Raw genomic sequence first — 25,045 nt, 5'->3', positions numbered from 1 at the left:
AATCCGCGATCGCGGGTCGCGCGTATTATCGCGCTTCCCGCGATCGCGGATTTCAATGATGAATCAGGGGCAATGTGTCTGAGGCACAACCAACTCATGCCTTAATGGACAACATCTCTCCCTGGCCTAATAAGCTGCAAAACCTTATTTTCCATAGTGCAGGAATAACAGCTAGCTGGCCCGATCAGTAAAGGATCAGGCCAGCTGCAATCATTGATGAGCTCAGTGTGTGATCGCCAGGGCACTAGAGGTTAATTAACCTCCAGTGCCCCGGGGATCGCCTGCAGTCACTGCTGTGACCGCAAAGGTCCCACCGTGATGCTTTGCTGAATGAGCTACCTGTTCAGGTGTAAATATAAGGTCACATAGATTCAGTGACCGTGGGAACTGAACTGCAGATGAACTGTCCAGTTCCACTACGATACCCGGGGCACTAGAGGTTAATTTACCTCTAGTGCCCCATGGATCGCACACTCTTCTCAATGATTGCAGCCCTATTTGTATCTGTAACAAATGTATCATTTGTAAGAGATATTTATGTTACAATGTCAAGAAGTTCTCCTTTGCTGGACATCTTTTCAATTATTGCAGCTGTGGCTGCATTCCTTGAGAAGAGTGTGCGATCCCCGGGGCACTTGAGGTAATTATGCTCTAGTGCTTGGGGATCGCAGAGGATTTCCAGGGCTGCATGATGCAACCCTGGAAATCCTTCTGTTCGGTGACAGCTCGACCTCTCGGCGAGTCATAAGGTCGTTCTCGCTTACATTTTCGGTAAGAGAGTAAGGCCCGATTTGCCGCAAGATCAAATTTAATATTTTCGCTCGCTCGTCCCTATTGCAGACTTCCACCCATATATGTTACCACAAGCCATACACATTGTGCATTGGTTGTACATTATTCTATGCTGCTTTTGATTTATTTTACATCTGAGGTGCATGATGTTCAGAGATGATGATGGTGTGAAGAGCAGTTATGTCAGCAGCTTGTGGACTTGAACTTTTAGCGGTTCTTATTAGTTCCCCTTTTTTTTCTCAGCACTTCAACATGTGAGGAAGTCTGCAGTTTCTGAAATACTGTAAACATGATGTCTGTCGCCAACAATTCTTCCATGGTCAAAGTAGCTGAGAACATTCATCTTCCCCTTTCTAATATTATATTTGGCTAAACAGCTAAAATGTTTGAACATGTCGGCATGCCTTATAGATTATTTTTGCATAGTGTATGTCTCATGCATTGATGTTTTCCATGTCATTGGCAGGTATTTGTAGAGGATTCCCCGACCTCCACCCAATCCACAGAACAGGATATGCATATGGATACATCATCATTGTTGTCAATACCTGGAAAGGCTGACTCTCTACTGGACATCAGTTCACTGAGTTGTGTACGTGACAACATAAGCTATTAGCTACATTGTGATACAACAGATTAAATTATTGCTTGTGATATTCTAGGCCAACATTTCTCAACCTTTTTAACATGGAGGAACCCATTAAAATAACTTTCAGGTCTTTGGGTAACAGGTTATAATTATTATATTCACAGTTCACAGTATATTAGCATGGTGGCCAGTAGGATGGATGCCCCTAACATTGCTGACATTGTGAAAAAAAATCCAAAAAGATCATTGGTGTCCATTAAACTGACCTGAGAGGTGAAAACTGTTCATTGCTCAAGGAACCCCCAGCAACCTTTGGAGGAACCCTGGTTGAGAAACTTTGGTCTAGGCTATTGTGTTGTGTAGGAATTAAAGGGGATATAATTGGATTTCCATTATTAGAAATACTTGTTTATACATACAGAAATATTGTACCATGCTCATGTGGTTTAGGTTCATCTCCACCTTGCATTTGTATCTTACATACCTTTAGAATTTGCACAATGTGAGAATCACATATAAAAACTTTGCAGGTTGGCCACCACAACTGGACAATGAATACGTCGGTGCATAGCCTTTCCCCCTATTTAGTTAAGTCACAAGAGACAATATTATGATAGAAATAAAAAACACTGACGGGATTAAATGGGGTCCAGACATGGAGAAAGGTAAGGACATAAGTATTGCTCTTTACTTACCCTTTTCCATACCATGTCAGGAAATTTAATGACCACATACAACCAGACACCCCAAAGAAGTGACCGAGAGAAATAAAATAATAAACAATAAAATGTAAAGATATCCCGTTTGCATAGGTTCAGGGTTTTTAATTGCAGGTAGGTATTCCTTAAGGTGTTCCTTATCACGCACACATAGGCATACCAGGAAAAAATAGGGAGGAAACTGCATGAAAAAGAGATAGCACGAATCATTTACTGATCTTTTCTTTCAGGCTTCCATAAGCAGCAGCAAATTTACTTTTGACCTTGAAAAAGATGGCAGCTGGTTTGCCGAGAGGTGAGCCAGACTGAACAATTCTCAATGACTGACTTGCTATGTGCTTGAGTATTGAGTTTATTTGAGTCCTTTTATTATGAATATTAATGTTTTGAAGCTAGCTTTTCCAAATGCTGAAATGTCTAAATGCCCTTTGAAAACGACTTGAAAACCTTGTCTAGCCATTTTTTATCTATAGTGTTTTATTGGGATTCAAAATTTAGAGCTAACTTGGGCTACAGTTTTTTTTCAGCGTAGGCTTTTTTGTTAATATAATATTTTCTGTTTGACATTAGTTTCATTTTTGCTATGGGATTTCCATTCTAGACTAAATTAATTATCCAATTTGCATCCTAAAGCTATCCAAGATTCAACAGAAGCATCTTCCACCAGCACTGTGTGGGTGGGAAAGTGAAGTGTTGTCTTTTCAGCTAAGCCCCTTGATGTATACTGCCCAAATTAGTAAATTTGTATCCTTCAACAGATCTGGACCTGTGTGGATGTCCTCTTGTGAAAGTTTATTTGACACTCGCAGTGATATCCTGAAAGAGTCAGAATTTGGTTTCATGCAACCCCTGAGCAAGGAAAGGAACCGTCTAGGATTCCTATCATCCTGCAGCTCTGAAGATGACCCTCTGTCATTATCGGAGGGGTCCAGCAGCAGTCCACATTTCACCTTTTCAGGTATTTTTGAACTCCATCTAAACCCTGGAATGTGTCACCCTGCAAATCAGCCAAGGGACCACTTAAAATCACTAACAGGTCTTCAGGGAACCCCTGGTATGTTTGCTATATTCGTAGCTCGCAATATATTTACATGGTGATCATTGGGAAGAAAGTCTTACATGGCTGGCCAATGGGAGGCATGACAAATAGCCAAAAGGATCAATGGTGTAACTAACTTAAACTAACCCGAGAGGCACAAATTTCCTAAAAAAAACCTCTAGGAACCTCTGGAGGAACTCAGGTTGAGTTCTATTGCTATAGAATGTCCGCCAACACATCATCAGTAATATCCTGAGTGCCCATATGGTTCATACACTCCTAGAAATGTGTTCTGTATATCTCTACTCTAACTTCTCCTCTAATACCCCTCTCTGAATGTGACCTTATATTTACACCTGAACAGGTAGCTCATTCAGCAAAGCATCATAACCCTCAGCTTTCAGTATCACTACCTCACATAAATAGATTGTATATCAGAAGATCCTCTTTCCATTAGTCATTAATTATGTGGGATGTGGCCACTTCTAGAAATGCACATTTACGACTCAATGATGAGTTCTGTGAATTATTTCCTGGCAAAATGTCTACAGGATGCAATGTTTCCGTATGACAAAAGGAACTATACTTTATATGGTTTATTTATAGTTTTTGGAGTTGGGCTTGAGTTTTCAATGTCTGCCCACCTCTCAGATCCCATGCCAAGTCTGAAATGGTCCAGGAAGTTTACCTTTGAATCTGTATAATTCACAGTCCAAGCCTGAGTTAAATTCTCATTAAATGACAATTAAAAATCCTCTAGAGCAGTGTTTGTCAACCTGGGTTCCTTCAGAGGTTGTTAGGGGTTCCTTGTGCCTCTCAATTTAGTTGACACCAATGATTTTTTTGTCTATATGTAAGGGTGACATTCTTCCCAATGGGCAGCAAAATGCATTCTACCTACTGACCCCCACGCTAACATACAGTGAGCTGTGGCTGTTAGGGATGAAAATTTCCTCGAAGTTCCGATGGCTTCTCAAAATGTTGCGAAAGAAAGCCATCAGAAATCACTATAGGAGGATTATCACGGCTGCATTCATAAATACAGCCATTGGAATCCTCCTGTCAGTGAGCAAGCCCTCATTCTGACTTGTAGTGCCCGGGGATCTCTCACTGGGAAGATGATTCTCACAGCACCATTTATAATTGCAGCCGCGATACTCCTCCTCTCAGAGTCCCGAGTCATGCGGCTCGGGTTTATGAATGAATGCGGCCGTGGAAAAAATCAGAGGATTTTTCCCACGCTGCATTCATTCATGAGCAGCTAGCGAGATAACTCTATCCAGGAACACATGGTACAGGACTGCAACAGCTGACAGCTCCACTCCCCTGATTGGTCTTGCAGGTCCAAAAAATTCGGCCTTGCCATTTAAAGTATAGTCGTTCTCGCCTACATGTTTGGTAAGCGAGAACGGGCCAAATTGCTGCGAGACCGAATTTAAAATTTTTTCTCACTCATCCCTAGTGGCTGTAGTAATTCTGGAAGGGGTTCCTTGAAGACTGGAGAGTTATTTCCATATATGATTTTTTATAATTTTATTATCATATTATTTTTTTAAATCCATTTGTAAAATAATGATCTTCCTAATGGTGCTGACAAGGACTGTGGCGGCTCTGATTCATTGATCAGCTCACGGTTAAGTAAAGTATTACTATTGTTGCTATTATCATTAGTTGCATTATCTTTGCTATTACTAAAGAAATGCCAAATTTTTGTTTGCTTTTTCTCTCTCATTATGGGTTTTTTTCATTCTAAGACCAAACAAGAAATGATAGCTATCAAAGTCAAACTATTTGTCACCATTAAATATAACAGTTATAGAAAATACTCAGTTAAAGTCATACTTACCTAAAAGAGCATCTGAGAAATAAACATATAAAATAAAATAAAACAATTGGATGAGAATCCGTATTGGCGGAGCGGGGTGACTGTTGTAATGGTGGAAACAATACTGAAGCGTACAGCTCAGCAACTATTACTACACTGACGTCACGCTGCGCCTCCCTTGTTTTATCTTCTCTATTATTATTATTATTATTATTAATAAATAGGATTTATATAGCGCCAACATATTACGCAGCGCTGTACATTAAATAGGGATTGCAAATGACAGACGAATACAGACAGTGATACAGGAGGAGAGGACCCTGCCCCGAAGACTCTAGTACAGTTCATGAATTTAGTGCAATATAAAGGCAAAAATTGTCATTCAGAATATAAGAATGTATTAGAATATTATTTTTGTTTTATTATTAATAAAACAGAAAAATTGCAAAAAATGTCCAAATTTTTCTTGCGGACAACTGGTTGGTGACCACTGGTTTAAGTCATCTAACCAACTTCTTGTGTCTATGAGCATGCTTAGCTCTCAAACCTGTAATTTGAGTTAATTTGGATCTTTCATTTTGCCACAGAAGAAAATCTACTGCAGTCCATTGCTGCCGACACTCAAGTGTGGAAACGCGGTGAAGAATCAGACAGCGGCAGGTTTTCACCCCGGCCAGGTCTAGGCTCGCCAAGGTAACATAGCCACAGCTCTCCAATTTTACAACTAAGTCTTTATACAACAAAAAAAATGCTACCATCACCATTTGCCATCATGACTGATTATATCGCTTTTGTTTTTAGCACTGAAAGTGGTTACAGCCTCATGACAGAGAATGAAGAGGGCTATATGACTCGACGTTGGAGTGGAAACCTCCAGTGGAGTGATTCTAAGAAAAGATCATATTCTACTTCTTCTTCTTGTGTCTCTGATGCAACCAGTAATGAGTCTGAGCTTCAGGAATGCTGGGATATCCCATCACCTTCTCCTTCCCCATTTACAACTCGTATTGGTAAGAATGAAACCGTTTAGCATTAAGTGTATCTAAACCCAAGCACACGCATTTATTAGAATGCAGATTACGAGACCTTTCATTTGGTGGCTACATTCATTTTCCTTTTATATTTATATATTTTCTTTTGCTTTTTTTTTAGCTCGTGATCTTGCCTAAAATCCACTTTTGTCCTAGGATGACAATACTGTACTGTAATACCTTCCCAAAATACGAAGGGGATGGGGGGGGGGGGGTTATGTTCTGTCATCTGGTATTCCCAAAACTGAACTAGTAAGGGTGGATAGCACTGTATGAGATAAATTGCAGAATTAACAGGACACAGGACTAAAACTAGAATTCCAGCAGGTATTTTCCCATGCTTAATAAAATATTATACCAAAACAATTCCAATGTTATATTTAACAGATACAAATAGAGAAAATAAGAAAAGACAGATGTTTAGGATTACATACGTGTTACCTGTTATGTTACATTATTTGGAAGATTGGAAGGAATATTTTTATGCAATATTTTTTATTTAGCCAATCAAATGTTTAACATGTTTGCTGCTCTTGGATATAATGATGGAATAAAATATCTCCTTGTCCTAATATGAATTATTTTCACACCAATGGTTTTCATCGTGTTGTATCCACAGGGGTTCGATGGAAGCCTCTTGGATGGCTATTCCCTCCATGGATGTTGTGGGTAGTTTACATGATTGCATTTACACTGTTAGCTGCCTGTGTTGCAGTTACCATCCTCTACACGTCATCTCTTTCTGAACATGGCTTCTTCTTATGGCTTATATCATGTACTTGTGCTTTGCTGGCATCTGCATTCCTACTGGAGCCACTCAAGGTAAGAGGACATTAATGGGATCAGGGTTGGGTTAATCCATATTCCCGTATTAGCATGTGTTGGCACGGACACATTTACACACGCTAAGCTGAAAATTTCAAGTACCCCTAGTGTACAATGGTTTGTCTCAATCCTCCAATTTACACAATTGCTTGGACAGTTTGGATATAGAAAATTACAGATCTTCCCTCAGGATAAACTGATAATAACATAAGGTTATTGGAGAACTCAAAACACAAACAAATCAGATTGCATTATATGTCATTTTTAAAACTTTGCTCAAGGTTAATAAGTATTCAAGCTATTTGTTATTTTTAATTATAAGATAATTCTATTTAACATGATGGTTAACAATTCCATTTTTTGGGCTTTTGCAGGTGGTTTTGCTTTCACTGTACAATGCTTTATACCGTCCCCCGGTGCTCAGCGAAGGCATGGGTTTGGTGGAGGAGCCACTTATTAGGAAGATAATGGATCATTCCGATAAAGTCCGAGCACCCGGAGGTTTCAGCCTGCAGCAGGCAAAAGAAGAAGCAAGGAGAGTGCGAGCACTGAGGTCTATGATTAAGGTAACCACCACTCATTATAATTTACTAATAATATTGCTAGCAAAAGACAATGGAGGTCATGTGGATCAGTTCTTCCCAGCAGGATGGTTCCAATGAGGCACAATTCCATTTATCCATCTCTGTTCTCTATTTCTTTGACTTGCATAACCAAAGTAACAGTTTATTTAACCTTCGCATATGTGAGCATTTTCCTCTGGGTCTCAAAGAACCATTTGTATGAGAGTCATGCTATCAATTCTCCATTACCTTTAATGATAATGACCACCAGATTTGGTGTAATAATTCCCAACATTGGTGTCAGTGGCTGCAGTAATAACTTTCAACACTGGTGCAAGTGGCCACAAATTACAACCCCCAACCTAATGTTAGTGGCCACAATAAAAAAATCCCCAACATTTATGTTAGTTTAGCCCCCATGATTGGTGCCAACATTGGTAAAAGCAAATAAAATAAAACTCTTCTAGCACTTGCAACTGAATGTTAGGGCACTGCTTATTTTGAATACAAATACAGCATCGGTGTACCATTGGATTCTCTATTGATATACCAGCATTGGATTCACAATTGGTGTACCATTGATTCACCATTGATGTACCACTGGATTCACCATTGATGTACTATTGGATTCACAATTGGTGTACCATTGATTCACCATTGATGTACCATTGGATTCTCCATTGGGGGACCATTGGATTTACTTTCATCAGTACTAAGGCTCCCTTTTGATGCTGCCTCAGCCACTCTGCTGAAAACTATAATTTAACTGTTGCAAAGGGGATGACACAAGTTTGTTGATGAGTGCTGGAAGTAAAAAGGTTCCGGAACACAAGTACTATTTTTTTTACGAATTATTAATGATAGATGTAAGCGTGTATTTTTACACAACCAGTCACACAGCATAGACATGGTTGCCTTCATATATGTTATTTTTTTTAATTAATATTGCAGAGTTGTACAGGTCATATGGTTTTCCTTCTCTTGGTGCTGCTGATGTATTTTCACATCAGTTTTCATCACAACAACATCCGACTCCTCCATTCGGCCATAAAGCGTTCTATTACCAACTCAGCCAACTTTGAAATGAATAAAGTACAAAGGTGAGACCTAAACTAATATAGAGCAAAATGGAACACAAATGTAAATCTAACACATAGCTAGGATCTTATTCACACATATCTGCTCATTTTTAGTGCTTCTGACTTTTGGCGCTGGGCACACATCACTCTGCCAGCTCATCTGCACCAGGACCGTCAACTGACACTTTTGAGATCACCGCGATTGTGCCACCTACCTCGACTACCATCCTACATGTATAGTAAGTCTCATATGCTTTGCAATGTGATCTCATTTGTAGGCTATTAACCCTAATACTTTGTACTGGACCTTTCAGGTTGGACTCCGGCTTTTACATTCCCACCAAATTCAGAGCCATGCACTAATTTTACAGTGGGGTTAAACTTTTCAATTGACCATAGCAGGTGAGTTGGATATTTGAACCATTTTAAAGCTCAAATATACTTTGATAGAATTCTTCCTGTTAAAGTCAAGAATGATCCTTCATAACTGACCCAAATCTGGTTTCAGGACTAACACATTGATGTCTATTTTGTAGCATTCTACAAGTAGAGATTACACAGTATCACAAAGATGTTGGTCTATATATCTCTACCGTTATTCATCTGGATCTGTCACCCTATGGAAGCAGAACTTTCAGAATGTCCATCCTCCCATTCCACCTTGAGAAGCCAGGACACGGTCTGAACTTACCTATGGCATTAGCAGTGAGTAGAACATTTTCATTACTATTCAACACACTGTACCTTATAAACTAAGAAATGTTATTGACCATTGAAACAGTTTAGTTTCAGCAAAGGATGAAAGGTAGAATCTCTTCCCTAGCTTCAAGAATTATGACTCACCTGGATATCCAAGCCATTGGCTCTGGACTATATTGGACTATACTGGACTTTTCCAAGAAGTACCAAGGCAATTGTAAATGCTAGTGATGGTTCTGAACATGACAAGTGGTGCCAGTCTAGGACAGTCATTTTGTGTCATGCCATGCTACAATATACTTTCAGTCTCTGCATTATTATGCCATAGTCCATATACATTGTTGGATATGGATTATCACCTGTCAATGTCTCTTGACAATTGTAGGTCCTTCATTGTGCAAACAACTGCTTTTTCTGTGCTGTACCATCCAATATACTGGCTGACCAATATATTCCTGTATTCCAGTTCTCTCTCTTGCTTGCGTCCCTGCTTTTCCTGTATCCAGAACTGGCTGCCTTGGTTGGATTGTGTTCTTCATGTTCATCCTACTCTCCCCACTGCATGCGTCTAGTCCTGGGGTTGGCATCCGCAGCCACGGGACTTGTGCATATTGGCCGGGTTTGGCTAACAAAGCATCGGATGGAGCAATATGAAGCAAAACCCTGGATGTTCATCAGCCTATATGATGTAGCATTGCTATCACGAGCACAGGTTGCCCTTTCTGCTACTCTGTTATTACTGATCATGGTAAAGGTGAGAGTTTTAAATTCACCTTGACTGGGAGTGCAAAGTTAGATTATTTGGCTTTTTTTATGTATTGGGTTTTTTTTTTCAGGCTGTTCAACAGTTTCTGTTTGTGCGGCGTTGGGCGGTGTTTGTCAAAACATTCCAGTCGTTACGGAAGGAGTTACCTGGTTTGGTACTTATCGCTGCCTTTCTGATGGCGCTGACTCATTTTATGAACACGGTAAGTGAAAATTGATTATGAAGTCGTGTTTGTATTAGGAACTAATGATGAAATGATTATGACTAGACTATGACTAGTAGTAGATGAAAATGGTCAAAGGTCCTGTGCAGTATTTCAGCCAAGGGAACATAGGACTGAATTACTTAATATCCTGGGTAATAATCTACCTAACAAAGTTTCCTTACTTTCTTCTGCACAATGACTTCTCCTCTCCAGATAAAGAACAGTTTTGACAGATTGGTAAGTGGCAGTATATGAGGTGAGATGAAAGTCTAATGTTCTAGGTAACAGCTGACCAAAGAATTTCTGTTCAAAGAAAGCATAGATGTTTGAGTTAGGAATATTGCTGGTTATATAGTCAGGTTGAAACAAGACATGTCCATCAAGATCAACCAAATAAACATACTACAACCAACACCCAGATAGAACAATTTTTGCACAGTTGAAGGCTCCTATAAAGCCCAGTTCAATTTGCTCTAACACAGGAAATAAATTCCTTCCTAATTCCCTGAGGCAATCAGATGTTCCCAGGCTTTAATCCCCAGTTATAATATGTATTTCAGGAAATCACCCAGCTTTTTCCTAAAGCAATCTATAGAACTTGCTGAAACTACTTCCTAGGGGAGCCGATTCCACATTTTCACAGACCTTACAGTGAAGAATCCCTTCCTTATCTGGAGCTTAAACTTCTTTTCCTCCAGACACAAAGAGCGCCCCCTTGTGCTTTGTAATGACCTGAAGGTGAAGCAAGTAAATTTGTCCATTATTTCTCTCTCTAGGTGACCAATGTTTTATTACCCGCACTCAGTATCTCCTGCAGCAAATTTTCGGACTCACTCTGGAACAGTTGGAGCTTCTGGTCCATAATAAAATGTATGCCTTGCCTGGGATGGCTGGGGCTGAGTGTCTTGCTGGTGTGCAGAGGGCTCCTGTGTGGTTCGGTACTGACTAGTTATCGATGTACCCGAGCTGAATGTTACCGTCTGGCTCTGGAGCCTCAAGATTATGAGATGATTGACTTTTTTGTGAAAAGGTTTAAACTGTGGCTGGGAGTCAACAAAGTAAAAGAGGTGAGAAATTCTACAAATGCTTAAAAATGAAATGACTTGAAAAGCCCTTACTAAGACTTCCTCTTCTAGACAGCAACCACAATGCCCATGCAGGATTACTTTGGCCTTATGTCAATGCATTGGATCTGATTTATTAAAGCGGAACTAAAGTCAAAATATAAAAAACACATTTACCTTTAATTCTACAGATCCATTAATTTATTGGGAGGTTTCATCTATCGGGGCCCGCGTCATCCCGGTATTGTTCTTCAGCCAAGCGAGGAGGAAGTGCCGGGCGCTGCCATCTTCTTCATATATCACCTAATCTCACACTGCGCAGGCGTGGGATCGGGTGTCGTAGATGGGGAAAATGATTCCTCCTAGAAAGAAAGGGCTCCTTCTGCACATGCCCGAGATCGGAGCAGCTTAGAGCCTCCCGGAAAGCACGACGTAGGTATCCCGGGAGGCTTTACGCTGCTGTGATCAAGACATAAAGGGGAGGTGCTGCACCTTTTTTAAAAAAAAAGAAAGAAAAAAAGGATGTTGCACTTAAAAGAATATAATTTTTTTTACTTTATAGAAAAAGGTTGTCTCCCCTTTTTTGTAAAGTAAAAACTTGGAGTTTAGGTACGCTTTAAAACTCTCCAAGGCTGGAGAGAATACACTTTCACCAGTGAACCTGGGTGATCCATTCAAGGATTGCTGGTTTACCCAAATTCACTGATAAAAGTGTATCCTCTCCAGCCTTAGAGAGCTTTAAATAATAAAGCCCATTATGACACATTAGAAGAACCAGATGAGAAGTTCTAGAGTGCTTTTCTCTTTTGTGTTTAGAGTGATGTTAGGGTGGTCAAAGATTTTTCTTATAACCTCAGTAATGCCTCTAAAATCTTCCTATGTCTTCACTTTCCTACTTACTAAATGTACTGATGTGTCCTGTTAGTATTTATTCATCACTATTTTATTTGTATATATGTTTTTTATTCCACATTTAGTATCGCCATAGTGTGAAATTTAAAGGCATGGATTCTTTTTCAACCAGACCATCCCCAGCCTCCTCCCATATTCCACCTAAGACTAAACTGGTCCATCCACCGCCTCCTCCTGTAGAACAAGACCTGTTTCCTCCAAACAGTCCTCGTCCCGTTCTTTCACCCGCTGTGGCAGTGGAACATCTTCCCAGAGCAATTTCTGACCTACTAGATAGAATGGACAAAGTCACCCTGGTCCAAAAAGAAGTCAGCACCTTGGAGCAGAGACTTAAACTTTGGCAAATAATGCAAAAGTCTACCAAGCCACTACCTAAGGAAACTTCCACCTCCACATTGGATAAGCAGGTTCTACCTCGGACCTCTAGCACTTTTTCGGAATCTGCCTTAACTCGTATTAAAGCAAGGATTGTTAAGTCTAACAGCTACAAGTTCTCGAGATGGGGAGCTCCAATAAATACAGTCTTGCCAAGGCACCCTGCATCAGCTGGTCTGTGCGGCAGGGCCAGAATGCCCACAATAGGACACCCCAGTGAGGACGGTTCAGGAGGTTTACATCAAAATGAAGATCTTACCCATCCATTTCCTCTGAAACGAAAAGCCTGGGACTCTGAGAAACCAGGGGGGTTGTGTCATAGCCCAAGTGCGAATAGTATTAAGGGGAGCATATTGTCTTAATAAAAACCTCTAATATGAGATATTATATATATATATACAAGGGCTTCTAAAAAGACTAGCTGTCTGGCTGTTTCTGGTTATGGTATTAAATCTGGTCTGAAATGGTCATAAACATTTTAGTGTCAAAGCAAGCCACTACTTCCTATTCACATGCTTGTTCTAGGTCAGCGTTTTAGATAGTATTAAAGATAGGAAATATAAATATGTATTATTTTATTCTAAAAGATTTTGCATTCATGTTCAGCCAGCTCTAATATTTACACAGCACAGATTGGTGACCTGACTTTTCTCTTTTGCAGATAAGAAATAAAGTTAGGTCACCTCAGTAAAATATTAAAAACCATTGATAGCCAAGCAACTAGCATTGGGATAAGTCATGTTTAGTAATGGCAGCCGCCATATAACTTGAGTATAGCTTTCCTTTATAGAAGAAAAAGTGTTATATGCAGATGATCAACTTACTGTAAATACAATAAACAGGCATTAAAATTACGCAAAATGATTGCTTACTGAACTCTTCTGCTATTTGTTTTTCTTTTTAAAAATGATAAAGTAGTTTTAGGCTGCAGAATGGTAACAGCACAAATATATGGAAGTCGTCTGATTTGTTTTAATGAAAGTGAGCTGGTCCATGTTACCTGGAGGCAGGTGGGCGCATTCTTCTGTTACCATTCTTCTTGTTGTATTATGGGACTTTAATGCCACACTTGTATCATGGCCGGCCGGTACCACCACAGCATATTCAGCTAGCTCCAGGCACCTATATTTAGGGGTCTATACTGCATTGGGCTTTTCCTCCCTTTTAATTATTATGCCTGAAATCTATATGGCCAGTAATCATAAGGTCCAATAGCTGCCTAAAATTGGCCCCAGAAACTGGGTCTGTTTTAAAAAACTATGCAGAACCAAGCTGACGCTCCTGCTGCTTGAGGGATTGCCTGCCGTGGAGTAAAGCGGGTAAGCAGAGGGATTACTGCACCCATGGGAAATGCGGCTCTATCAATGTACTTTCCTAAAGTAGTGTATTTATGGATCGCTCTGGGTTGGTGGCGGGATATCATCAATTTATCTCTTGTATTTGGATTTCATTAAGGTGGCTACCTAATAGTGGTCTCTTTTATTAATCACTCAAACGTGTGGGTAGGCATCTGAGCACAAAGCGTGATGTCCTCAATGTTACAACATTGTCCTCCAACCTCTTACACAGCCCACATATGATGTATTAAAAGGGTAAAAAGTCCTCTGCTTGGCCTGTCCCCCTCTATCTTTCCCACCACTTTAGACATCCAACCCCCAGCTTCCAGTTACCTTTGTGTCCCAGACATGAAATCAGTAAAAATTAGTTCCTGTTGCCCTTGCATAGCATCAAGTCCTTCTCTTTCTAAAGCCGCTGTGTCTCCAGTGCATGGTCAATCAGGAAACATAGGCCTTGAATTAATAAAAATCTCCAAGGCTGGATAATCCAGCAAACCTGGAATGAATCTGTTCCAGGATTCAAAATATTTGCTAACAAATTAAAAAAATCCAGGTTTTCTGGATCACCCAGCTTCACTAATGAAAGTGTATCCCCTCAAGCCTTGGAGAGCTTTAATAAATCAGGCCCATAGAATGCGTTAAAAATGAAAACGGGAAATGGTGTCACTTATCGACACTTGTGCTACTTACACCTGAAGTCACCTCCTTAATGGGGGCAGAGATCCTTGGTGAGCAGCAACTAATTGGGTGAAAAATCTCTACACATCTAGAGCCTGTCCTCCATTCATATTCGGGATAATCACTTGTTCCTGCTGTTGAAGTCTTTGCGGCATATTTAGGATATAATTCCAGCATGTCGGGGCATCACATCATTTTGCTTGCAGGCAGGTAGTATTGGCCCTGAATTTCTGACAAGCGAGTCTTGGCCAGGCGGGACCACTAAAAATGTGGACAAACTCTTCTGGCATGCTAAAGCATAACTTGAAATTCATATTTTCTCTACAAGGAGACCTGCACCATGACATCTAGTACATGACCGAGACAAGACGCATGTCTGAGGGTCCCCAAATCCAAGGGTCATGTTGCATACAATTTGATTTTTTCAGAGTCTATAATGCTTGCCTTGCCCCTTGGATTTATTTTTTCAGGACCACTAAACTAGTTTTGTTTCTTCTTTGATCTTCTTTGTGTCTCTCATCTATTCTATAAAATACCAAGAGTTGTAAAACAGAAATATTACACAAAGAAGGTTTAGCATACTCTGAGGCAAGCTCAGTTTCAGCAATAAAAGTGTCAAGTCATGGAAGACAACACAAAATTAAACAAATTAAGTTTTACTTTTTATTTGGGATGGCAAACAATACAACAAAAGGAAGCACAACAACCAGATCTCATGAGAGGCTGCTGGGGAAATACTGCCCAACTCTGTAACAGACAATAACAAACAACTTCCCCAAAACATTTACTGGTGTTGTCTTTCACACTTGTAGTAAACGTTTGTTAAATGCCAAATTCCCTACTTTACAAAGACAATCATACCTACATGATCATCCATTAATGGTGACTGCAGTATTGGACCTACAAGGATTCCCTAATACTGGCAACCCTGGAGATGGAACCCATTGACCAACCCACTGGAACATCTCCAGGCAGGAAAAACTTCTCTGAATGCCAGAAGTGCTTTTTTTTCTATTTGAATTATTTATACTGGCATAACTCAGTTTACACTTTCCCCCCTCTGGGACATGTCCAAACTTTTTTGTGTTGTTCTTGTATCAGGAAACAACTTTGTAAAATCTTGTAGGCATTCCCCAGAACTCCTGTGCATCCCCTAAAGCCCTTCACTTCACATACCTACATGAGCATCCATTAATGAGCTAATCTATTGTAAAACCCGGAACATGAATAAATGATTAACACCCCCCCAACCCTTTTCTAGATTTATTAGCCTCCAATATTCCAAAAAGGCTTTCCACAAGATATGGGGCATGTCTGTGGAAATTTGTGCCCATTTAGCCAAAAAAGCCAAATGCTAAGGTTGGGTGAGAAGACCTGGCACTCAACATTTCAATTTATCACAAAAGTAGGGTTGAGGTCTGGGGGTCACTTGAGTTACTCCGCATGAACAATGTCTATTTATGGAGCTGTTTTGTACACAAGGCACATAGACATGGAAAAGCAGAAAAGGACCTTTACCAAACTGTAGCCAAAGGTTGGAAGGATAGAAATGGAATGAATGCGGTCATTACAAGTTACCAACAATACCAGTATCCATCACTGCTTACACCTGTACCATTTTTACATGGGGGAACCCTTGAAATAATTTTCAGATCTTCAGGGAACCCCTTCTATGATCTCTATATCCACTAATCATTATTGTGTTGGTCAGTGGAAGAATGATACTCATACAAATAGCTAAATAGACCATCGGTGGCCGTGGTAATTGACCAGAGAAGTCCAAATTGCTTATGACTCAAGGAACCTCTAGCAACCTCTTGAGGAACCTTAGGGTTCCACTGGATTCTGATTGAGAAAAACTACTCTAAAGAAAGGTATGATAGTCAAGTGTCAACAAAACCTTTGGTCATAGAGTTGTATTTACATTACTGCCTTTGGGTCCTGAGTTTGGATTAGTTACAATGTACAGCCAAAGCAGATAATGGTTCTCTATAAACAATTCTTGTAGCCTACAACAATCCTCAATTCATTTTCAAATATGGACTGAGCCTAAAGCATTTGGTTTCTAGAGCCAAAATGGACATTGGGCTACAAAAATTCTTGCACATCCTGGTACAGCCTTAGTTGGTGAATAGAAAACCGATGTAAATGACCACAATAGGTAACTCCATTACTGTTTTTGTGAAAATAATTTTCATGACGTCCAGGCATAGCTGACTACATTAACGTGTAATAAAGCCAGAATGCGATAAAAAGTGCTTTTGCACAGATAAGTCATTGGCTATTTTTGCAGCCAGATCAGGAGACCATTTTTTCGGATAAGACCTCTCGAGAGTACAGATAGGTCTATAACTGATACTGTGTAACGAGATCCACCAGTAATACTGGGTACCAATCACAGCTGTGGCAGTCTACATACTGTTATACCATAACACCAGAAATGCTTGTATTTTGTTATAATCTCTTAAAGGTTCACTATTCTATAGGGATTCTTTAATGTCTACAAATAATTTATTACTACCGAAAATATCCCATAAGAGTTTTTCATATCAGTTCCAGAGATTTGATGAATAGCTTCATTGTGGGGTTAGTATGTGAAAAACTCCATGGGTTTTCCAGTACAGTGACAACAAGTTCTCACATGCTGCAAGTTTGTGATCGTGACTCTCCGTCACCACAAGTTTCTTCCTCAATTTATTTGTTTCAAATGTTTCCCTGCAGTTTTCTTACCAAAAGGGAAACTAAAAGATTCCCCACTAAGGAACTATTTAAGATGTAAATACAAACCAAGATCTTTTGTATAATTCACACCGACCTAACAACAAACCTCTTTAAAGGATCGTGCTTCAGAAGGGTAGGATATATCTGCAAAATGGATTTGTCATTGATCATGCTGGTGGCCACATGCATGGAAATTTTCTGGCAATACAACCTTCTTCATTCATAAAGGATCAATGGAACCTATTATTATCACTTCCACAGAATATGTTACTGACAGGTTAAATTGGCCCATTTGGTGCTTTTATGCAAAATCTGGTTACAATTGCCTACAAATACCATGTGTGTTGTCAGAATTAGCATTTTTGGGGGATTTTGTTGTGACTTTGAGTATCTGTTTTGTACGTTTCTTTTTCATCATCTTTATTGTTCTTTTGTTGTGAGTTAGAATGTTTATATTGCTTTGTTTGGAGTGAGCCACAAAGCCCGTGTTGTCTTCTGTCTGCTTGTTTTGGTGCAGGTGACTGCAGTATTGGACCTACAAGAATTCTCCAATGCTGGCAACACTAGAGATGGAACCCATTGACCAACCCACTGGAACATCTTCCGGCAGAAAAAACTTCTCTGAATGCCAGAAGTGCTTTTTTTTCTATTTGAATGATTTATACTGGCATAACTCAGTTTATACTTCCCCCCTCTGGGACATGTCCCAGGAATCACTTTTTTCCGTTGTTCTTGTATCAAGAAAACAACTTTTATGATTCTTTGATATCACCAGATCTGTAAAATCCTGTAGGCATTCCCTAGAACTCCCGTGCATCCCCTAAAGCCTTTGACTTCACATAAAGTCTAGGCAGCTTCTTTGTAGTTAAAGTAACAGCTTTTTTTGTGAAATAAACCATTGTATGCACATAAGGAGGGACATGGACGGGTGCGGAGGATTTATGACAATACCATTTGGGATTTCAGTGCAACCTTTGCAATGCTATCAGCTCACTACAAGAATATATTTTGTTTAATTTGGAAACTTTGAATTGGTTTCAGTGGGGGCTCACATTTGTATTGTTTAAAGTATATCTGAAGACAAAACCTTTTGGGGAGTTTTAGGAAATTAAACCCTGTTTTTCTTAACAGGGTGCCAGGGTTCCTGCAGAGATTGGTAGAGGTTCCTTGAGCAATTTGGACCTCCTGGTCAGTTTAGGTGATGCCAATGATCTTTTTGGCGATCTTTAAGGGTGACATTCTTCCCACTGACCACCACACTAATGTACTGAGAGCTGTGGATATAGTAGTTATAGAAGGGGGCTCTGAAGACTTGAAAGTTATTGCAGAGGTTCCCCCATGTAGAAAAGGCTAAGAAAGGCTGCTCTACAGTGTAGGAAATCTCATTTTAGACAATTGTCACCAAGTGTCCTTATTGGAGGAGTTACAATCATAACATTTTGTATTTCCTATTACCTACCCTCAGTACAATGGTCGCTAAGACAGAGAATGAGGGTGAACCCCTCTACCCTCTAAGTGTTTTACCCAGAGATAAACTTTAACGTCTGCCTTGTGTTTTTTTAATGTGACTTCCATTATCTCTGTTTTCCCACCTTAGTATCCCAGTATTTCTGTTGTCTTGTCATGAGCAGTGGAGTATATAGAGAATCTGAGTAAATGTGTTGTCTTTTATGACAGGAGGATGATCTTGGTGCTTGGTCTTGGCATTATACTGCTTTTGCCCTTTCCATCTGATTTGTTGGAGAGCACAGGTAAAGTAAAAAAAAAATATTCAAACTGCTACTATTAGATTTTCTTTTTTTTTGGCAAGTCCAATATATTTTTTTCCTTATAATGGAAAGCTAAGTTTGAAAATCAAATATATATAATTTTTTTTGCTCATAAATTTTGTCCAATTGTCCATTCGTCTCCAATGTCATTTTAATTGGACCCTGTCAAGTCTGTAAAAAGATTTCAGCAAAAGAAGCTCTTGAACTAATCTCTCCAGTGGTCCGTGTCTGCTAACTTCCGTTCCAGTGCTGAATCCATTGACATTCAACACTTTCAGGATTGCTGTGTACCTTTATACCCCAATGCGTGCTTTGGCTCCATCCCCTAACGCTTATGTCAATGATGTGTCCGCTAGTTATGACCTAGGTGATGACCCATGGCACCAAAACACGTAGCAGTGAACACAGCCGTCATGTCAAACTCTGATGACGGATGTGCTAAAATTAAAGGAGCAGCAGGACAGGTAGAAGCCCAGATCTGCAGAATGAATAAAGTAAAAGCAGGGAGATCCTTGGACTGCTGGCCCTCAGATACAGTTTCCTCTCTGGCAATGAGAATAATGAGCCTCCATGTAGTAAGATCCCCAAATCTCACTACAAATCTTCTGAGATTAACTGAGAATAACTTTCAGAGGCTGTGGTTCCTTAGATGATCTCACATTGCAAATATACAGCTACAGAATTGAAATGTGAAGGCACAGGAAGAACATTATTATTTTCAGGAAGTATTTGTGACAAAAGGAAGTTATTTTCAGGCTTTCTTAGACACAAATACCATTTCTAGTTTTATTCAATACATTTTTGAGTTGAGGAAATTTTTTTGTATGATTTGGAAACACTGTTATGAGAATTTTTTACAAGCATAATGAAGACTAAATATTCCTGCTTGGCAATGAGTAGTAAATTGTCCTTGGTCAAGGTTCTTAGGTATCCATGCCTGGTTTTCTTTATAGTGAGTGATCCCATCACACAGCAATATGAGCAGCTAGGAACGGATGTCGTCTTGAAGTGTGAATCCTCTTTGGTGGGCATTGAATGGAAGCATAATGGAATCTGGATACATCACAATACTAAGATGCATGAAAATGGACAACAGTTGACTCTGATGGAAGTGAAGAAGCACCAGGCTGGTACATACAGCTGTCACGACCCTGAAAACAAGAAGGTCTTATCTGTAGTGGAGCTACACCTTGGATGTGAGTTGAAACCCATAGAACAAGTTACTACAAAACAGGAATAATAAAAAAAGAATATTAAAGAGGGTTGTTTAATGTAACATATGGGTTACCATTGGCTGGCCATGTTACATTCAGGTCTACTTCTGCAACTTCCAACCATCTGTGGTCCTGGGTCTGCAGACCAGAAGAAAGTGCTGCATGACTGTCAAGTGACTTCTGAATTATTATTATTACACAGTATTTATATAGTGCTGACATATTATGCAGTGCTGTACAAAGTCCATAGTCTGTCCCTCTAAGGAGCTCACAATCTAATGTCCCTACCATAGTCATTTATACAGTTTAAGGTCAATTTCGGGAAGCCAGTTAACCTAACTGCATGTTTTTGGAATGAAACCCACACAGACACGGGAAGAACCTGCAAACTCCATGCAGATAGTGTCCTGGCTGAGATTCAACCCTGGATCCCAGTGCTGTAAAGGCCGGAGTTATAACCCCTGAGCCACCATACTGCCTTGAATAGGTCTGGTCATCATTGGCAGCCTATTTATGTCGTTTAAATGGCCATTCTATCTAAAATTGATTTATCTGTTAACTTTCGGCATCTGAGATAGCTGCAGGTAAATTCTCATTTCTGTCTCCTGTCATACTTCTGAAAAACCAAAAACAAACCAAAAAGTCAGCCTTTGAAAATACAGTATAACTCCACATTTGGTAATATTTTGGATAAATTTCCATGGCTTATTAAAGGACACCTGAACAAACGTTTAGTGGCAGATTTTTGCTTTCAGAAAATAAAGCTAGGATATATTTAGTTTCTAAAAAATACAGACAGTTCCTATTTCACATCAATATTGGATTTTTGTTCAGTTCCTCCACAGCAGATGAATGTCCAATGCTGGGCCTCACAGTATCCAGAAAAGATCAATTGTACCTGGGACATCTGGCCTGACACTCACCTACGCACTACCTTCATTTCTACCTACAGGTAAATGATGTCTCCGTGTATTTTGGGTATTGGGGTGTACCCCCCAGGTAGGGTCATGGAATTGATCTGCATAGATTGGGAATTGACTTCAAATGGAATTAGTTGCAGATATCTGGTAATAACTAATCTTTTCTTTTAACCTTTTTTCCATACTTGATAGTTTTCTAACAAAACATAAAGGCATACAGGCTGTACATTTCTTTACACATTGGTATATAATATATAGTACGTCCATTAGTATAAGCACATTTTCAGGTTAGAACTTGTGACCCTGCCTAAAATATTGGAGGCAAAAGAAAACAAAAACATGCAAAGTGTCTTTGTACTTAGTCAATTAGTTTCTTGCACAAACATTACCCGCTCCTTTCTGATATGTAATAGCAACTTATGTTCTGGAAGAGTCCAATTGCTTTCCCCTGACGTCCCTACCACTGATGGTGAATGAGTTGCAGAAATTTTGTTTATTATACAAATCACATGCAAATTGGATTAGGTTGAAATTGAAATCATATTTTCTGCATCTCATTGTCTTCTCTCCCTGCTTAACCTTTTATAGAGCAGCTGGAGAGTGAAAATAAAATATTGTGTGACTAGACGGTCAATGAGATGCAGAAAATCTGATTTTTTAGCAAATAACCGTGAAAATGAGCCAATCAAAGGCTTAATTTGCAGAATACGATTGGATTAGTTTCAAGTTAGTGTAATTATAACTTGATAATTACCTCCAAGTCTGCTGCCATACCATCCTTGATGGCAAAACCCAGAAGCAAGTTCATGGCTTTTGGATGTCTAAATTGGGGAGTCTTATACAGGTAAATACCAATCATCCCCTATTTCATGTACAACGCTGTGTAATATGTTGGTGCTATATAAATACTGTTAATAATAATAACCTCATAGTAGTTAAAAATTTTAACTGTGAGTTTTGTCACTCTGCAGGTTGGGATTGGCAGCTCCGGACCCCCTGAACGAGTGTGTTCAGTTTGACATAAATCCATACAGCTGCCAGATTAGGGACTACAAGATGTTTGCAGATCTTCCTTATCTTGTAAATGTGACAGCTGTCAATCCACTGGGATCATTAACTGTGTTGCATCACTTTTTTGTGGAGAACATCAGTAAGTTCTACATTTGTAGAGTATATTATTTTCTGACTATAGATGTAGGGGTGTATCATTGCTGACCTCACCTCCAAAAACTGGAAATGGCTTCAATGTCATGTTTAGCATTAGGCTTCCACCCTTCACTGAACACCACAAGTATTAAATACTGACTTTCTTTATTATTTATTTTTATTAGAAAGAGATCAGCAATGGTCAGCCCATATTTTTATGCAGGTCAGAATAAAGAATATGAGTTTTCTTTTACTTGCTTGATTTTTTTTTTCTAATAGTACGTCCAGATCCACCTGTGAATATAAGCTTATACCCAGTACATCCGGGGAGCAATGTACTATTACTGCAATGGAGCCCACCTCCTTCTTGGCCACAATTAGACTATTTCCCTCTGTCGTATTTGATCCGCTACAAAAGAACTGGTGCCAAACAGTATAGAACGGTGAGAAACTAAGAGATAAGTTTACCTTTAACTTTCTTTCTAAGTTTTATAACTGTTGGAGCAAATTGTACCCGGGGTTTTTGCCTTCCTCTGAACCAACTTTGTCCATGGGGTTTTATATCTGGGATATGTTTTTTGCCCTAGTGGTTGAACTTGATGAACTTATGACTTTTTTCAACTGATTTACCAGCAGCTAACTAGGCAGCACAGTGGCTCAGCAGTTAGCACTCTGGCCTTTGTAGTGCTGGGTCCCAGGTTTGAATCTCAGCCAGGACACTATCTGCATGGAGTTTGCAGGTTCTCCCCATGTTTGTGTGGGTTTTCCCTGGGTACTCCGATTTCCTCCCACATTACAAAAACATGCAGTTAGGTTATTTGGCTTCCACCAAAATAGCCCTTAGACTGTATTAATGACATATGACTATTGTAGGGACATTAGATTGTGAGCACCTTTGAGGGAAAGTTAGTGACATAACTATGGTCTTTTGTACTGCGCTGTGTAATATGTTGGCGCTAAAAAAAAACTGTTATAATAATGAAACACAGGAATGCTCTATGATTATCAGGATACTAACCTACGTGTTCTCCAGACCACTTTTTAGTAGTAGTTTTTGGGTGCTTATTAAAAAGTTGAGTCACAATACAGGGACACCACACACCTACAGTTTCCTCCCACCCAGTTACAAAAAAAATCGAGGGAGAATATTGCAACCTGCCCTATGAAATGCAGGAGGGTATGTAGACAAAAAGTTAATGCAAAATAAATGCAAATCAGGATAAAAAAACTAAAAAAACATTTTGTTTAAAAAAACACAACATTGCAATATTATGGATGTGCCATACTTCGCCAAGCATACATTTATTTTTTTAAATGGCCTGAATTATGTGAATTCTGCTGTTTTGTCTTCGGCTATTTGTTGGGAGATTTAATTTACTATTTAAAGGAGGGGATTGGTCAGCTCAAAGAAAATCAGTGTTTTTTGAAGGTCTGTACATTACAGATTTTTTTTAAATGTTAGCAAATGTGTTAAAGCAAAATTTCCATTTGTGTCCCCTTGCACCACACAGGTGGGGCCCTATGAGCGGACATCTTTTCTCATCATGGGAAACCGTCCTGGATCTACTGTACATGCACAAGTGGCAGCCAGGGATTTCACTGGCATGGGACTCCACAGTGACTGGAGCACAGTGGTAATTGCAAAACTATAGAGCCCACAATGAAACACAACAAACTGTTGAAAAGCAATGGGATGCAAGTTTGTATACACTAGACATTTTCCAGTGCTCATCTCAGCCCGAGACCAGGAAGAAAAATATGAAAGAGCCAAGCTAAGTGCAGTCTGCACCAATTCATGTGAGCATCACTGAACACCTCTACTATGGAAGCTTCTGGTTGTCCAGGTGGGGCCAATCCAAGGAATAAATATTCAGATTTCAGGAATGCACTGGATGAATGTATAGGCACCACAGCATCGTTAATGGATTATAATCTGGTACAGAAAATTGCACCACTTTGGACTTGCAAAGAAAGTGTATGACCTGCCAATACTTACAAGAGTGAGAGGACATGGCAGCCCACAGATTTAGGAGCCGTCATTCATGAATTAAGCTTTACTAATATAAGTTGAGAATAGTGCATCAATATATTCACTGTGCAAAAAAATGGAGGCTTCCATTGCTGATTGCTTTCTCAAAAATGTAAGTGGCCTGGCTGTAAGCTGGTTTGGTATGGCACCTAAGAGACTAGCAATTAGAGAAGTCTATATTGAAGAGCTGTAATTCTTTTCTCATTGCTTATAGCAACTAGGTCCAAACCTGTCCTAGCTAATGATAGACAGGACATGTGGCAATGGGCTTTTGACTTTAGTTGTTGGCATCATTTTTAGATTTCACTTGGAATTCAATGACCTGGCAAGTCGTAAACCTTCTTTAAATGGACTGGTATGGACAAAAAACAGTTTGCGCAAAGACATATCTAGGATAACTTTTGACCCCTGGACAACTTTACTAAATTTTAAATGTCTATGGATGAAAATACCCTCTGGCCTTACACAATGGCTCATAGAGCAATTCTCTGAATCACAATATTTTCATACTTTTTTTTAATAAACACATTTAAAAAGAAAAAAAAAAGACCATTCAAACCTTTGTTTTTTTTAAAAAATGATTCTGTTGATGTTGATATTGCTGCCAATTTCAGTAGTGTATCCCACAGCTTGAAGTAGAACACAAGCCACTATGGGTTTAACTTTGATAGAATAATAAAAAGCTACAATTTATGAAAGGTTTTTTAGTAAAAATAGTTGTTGACAAAATTAAGTATGATAAATTCCA

General features: G+C 39.4%; 2 protein-coding genes across 4 annotated transcripts in view; both read left to right on the top strand.

Annotated features, from left to right (window-relative positions):
* The window catches only part of LOC140325356 (polycystin-1-like), a 63,032-nt gene extending 49,683 nt beyond the window's left edge, over positions 1 to 13,349 (top strand). Inside the window, exons 29-43 of the mRNA XM_072403181.1 lie at positions 1,259 to 1,384; positions 2,331 to 2,395; positions 2,859 to 3,058; positions 5,552 to 5,657; positions 5,766 to 5,974; positions 6,615 to 6,817; positions 7,195 to 7,386; positions 8,335 to 8,483; positions 8,577 to 8,701; positions 8,777 to 8,864; positions 8,999 to 9,167; positions 9,628 to 9,915; positions 9,998 to 10,129; positions 10,909 to 11,199; positions 12,174 to 13,349. Of these exons, the coding sequence (XP_072259282.1) occupies positions 1,259 to 1,384; positions 2,331 to 2,395; positions 2,859 to 3,058; positions 5,552 to 5,657; positions 5,766 to 5,974; positions 6,615 to 6,817; positions 7,195 to 7,386; positions 8,335 to 8,483; positions 8,577 to 8,701; positions 8,777 to 8,864; positions 8,999 to 9,167; positions 9,628 to 9,915; positions 9,998 to 10,129; positions 10,909 to 11,199; positions 12,174 to 12,845 (3,015 nt within the window). The 3' untranslated portion in view covers positions 12,846 to 13,349. The remainder of the gene's footprint in view (positions 1 to 1,258; positions 1,385 to 2,330; positions 2,396 to 2,858; positions 3,059 to 5,551; positions 5,658 to 5,765; positions 5,975 to 6,614; positions 6,818 to 7,194; positions 7,387 to 8,334; positions 8,484 to 8,576; positions 8,702 to 8,776; positions 8,865 to 8,998; positions 9,168 to 9,627; positions 9,916 to 9,997; positions 10,130 to 10,908; positions 11,200 to 12,173) is intronic.
* Positions 13,350 to 17,221: 3,872 nt separating this feature from the next.
* On the top strand, positions 17,222 to 24,844 carry EBI3 (Epstein-Barr virus induced 3). 3 transcript variants are annotated; one of them, XM_072403324.1, is made up of 7 exons: positions 17,222 to 17,352; positions 18,897 to 18,970; positions 19,942 to 20,184; positions 21,037 to 21,154; positions 22,094 to 22,272; positions 22,548 to 22,711; positions 23,780 to 24,844. In XM_072403324.1, exons 2-7 carry the CDS (start codon positions 18,901 to 18,903, stop codon positions 23,918 to 23,920), a joined length of 915 nt encoding a protein of 304 aa, XP_072259425.1. In that variant the 5' UTR covers positions 17,222 to 17,352; positions 18,897 to 18,900; the 3' UTR covers positions 23,921 to 24,844. The 3 variants fall into 3 exon arrangements, with proteins under 3 accessions (XP_072259425.1, XP_072259426.1, XP_072259424.1); XM_072403325.1 differs by having other exon boundaries at positions 17,296 to 17,352; positions 17,737 to 18,970; XM_072403323.1 differs by lacking the exons at positions 17,222 to 17,352; positions 18,897 to 18,970 and having other exon boundaries at positions 19,398 to 20,184.
* The last annotated feature ends 201 nt before the right edge of the window (positions 24,845 to 25,045 follow it).

This window comes from Pyxicephalus adspersus, chromosome 3 (genome assembly GCF_032062135.1).
Source record: "Pyxicephalus adspersus chromosome 3, UCB_Pads_2.0, whole genome shotgun sequence".
Taxonomy (NCBI): Eukaryota; Metazoa; Chordata; class Amphibia; order Anura; family Pyxicephalidae; genus Pyxicephalus; species Pyxicephalus adspersus.
This window is presented reverse-complemented; position numbering and strand designations above follow the sequence as displayed.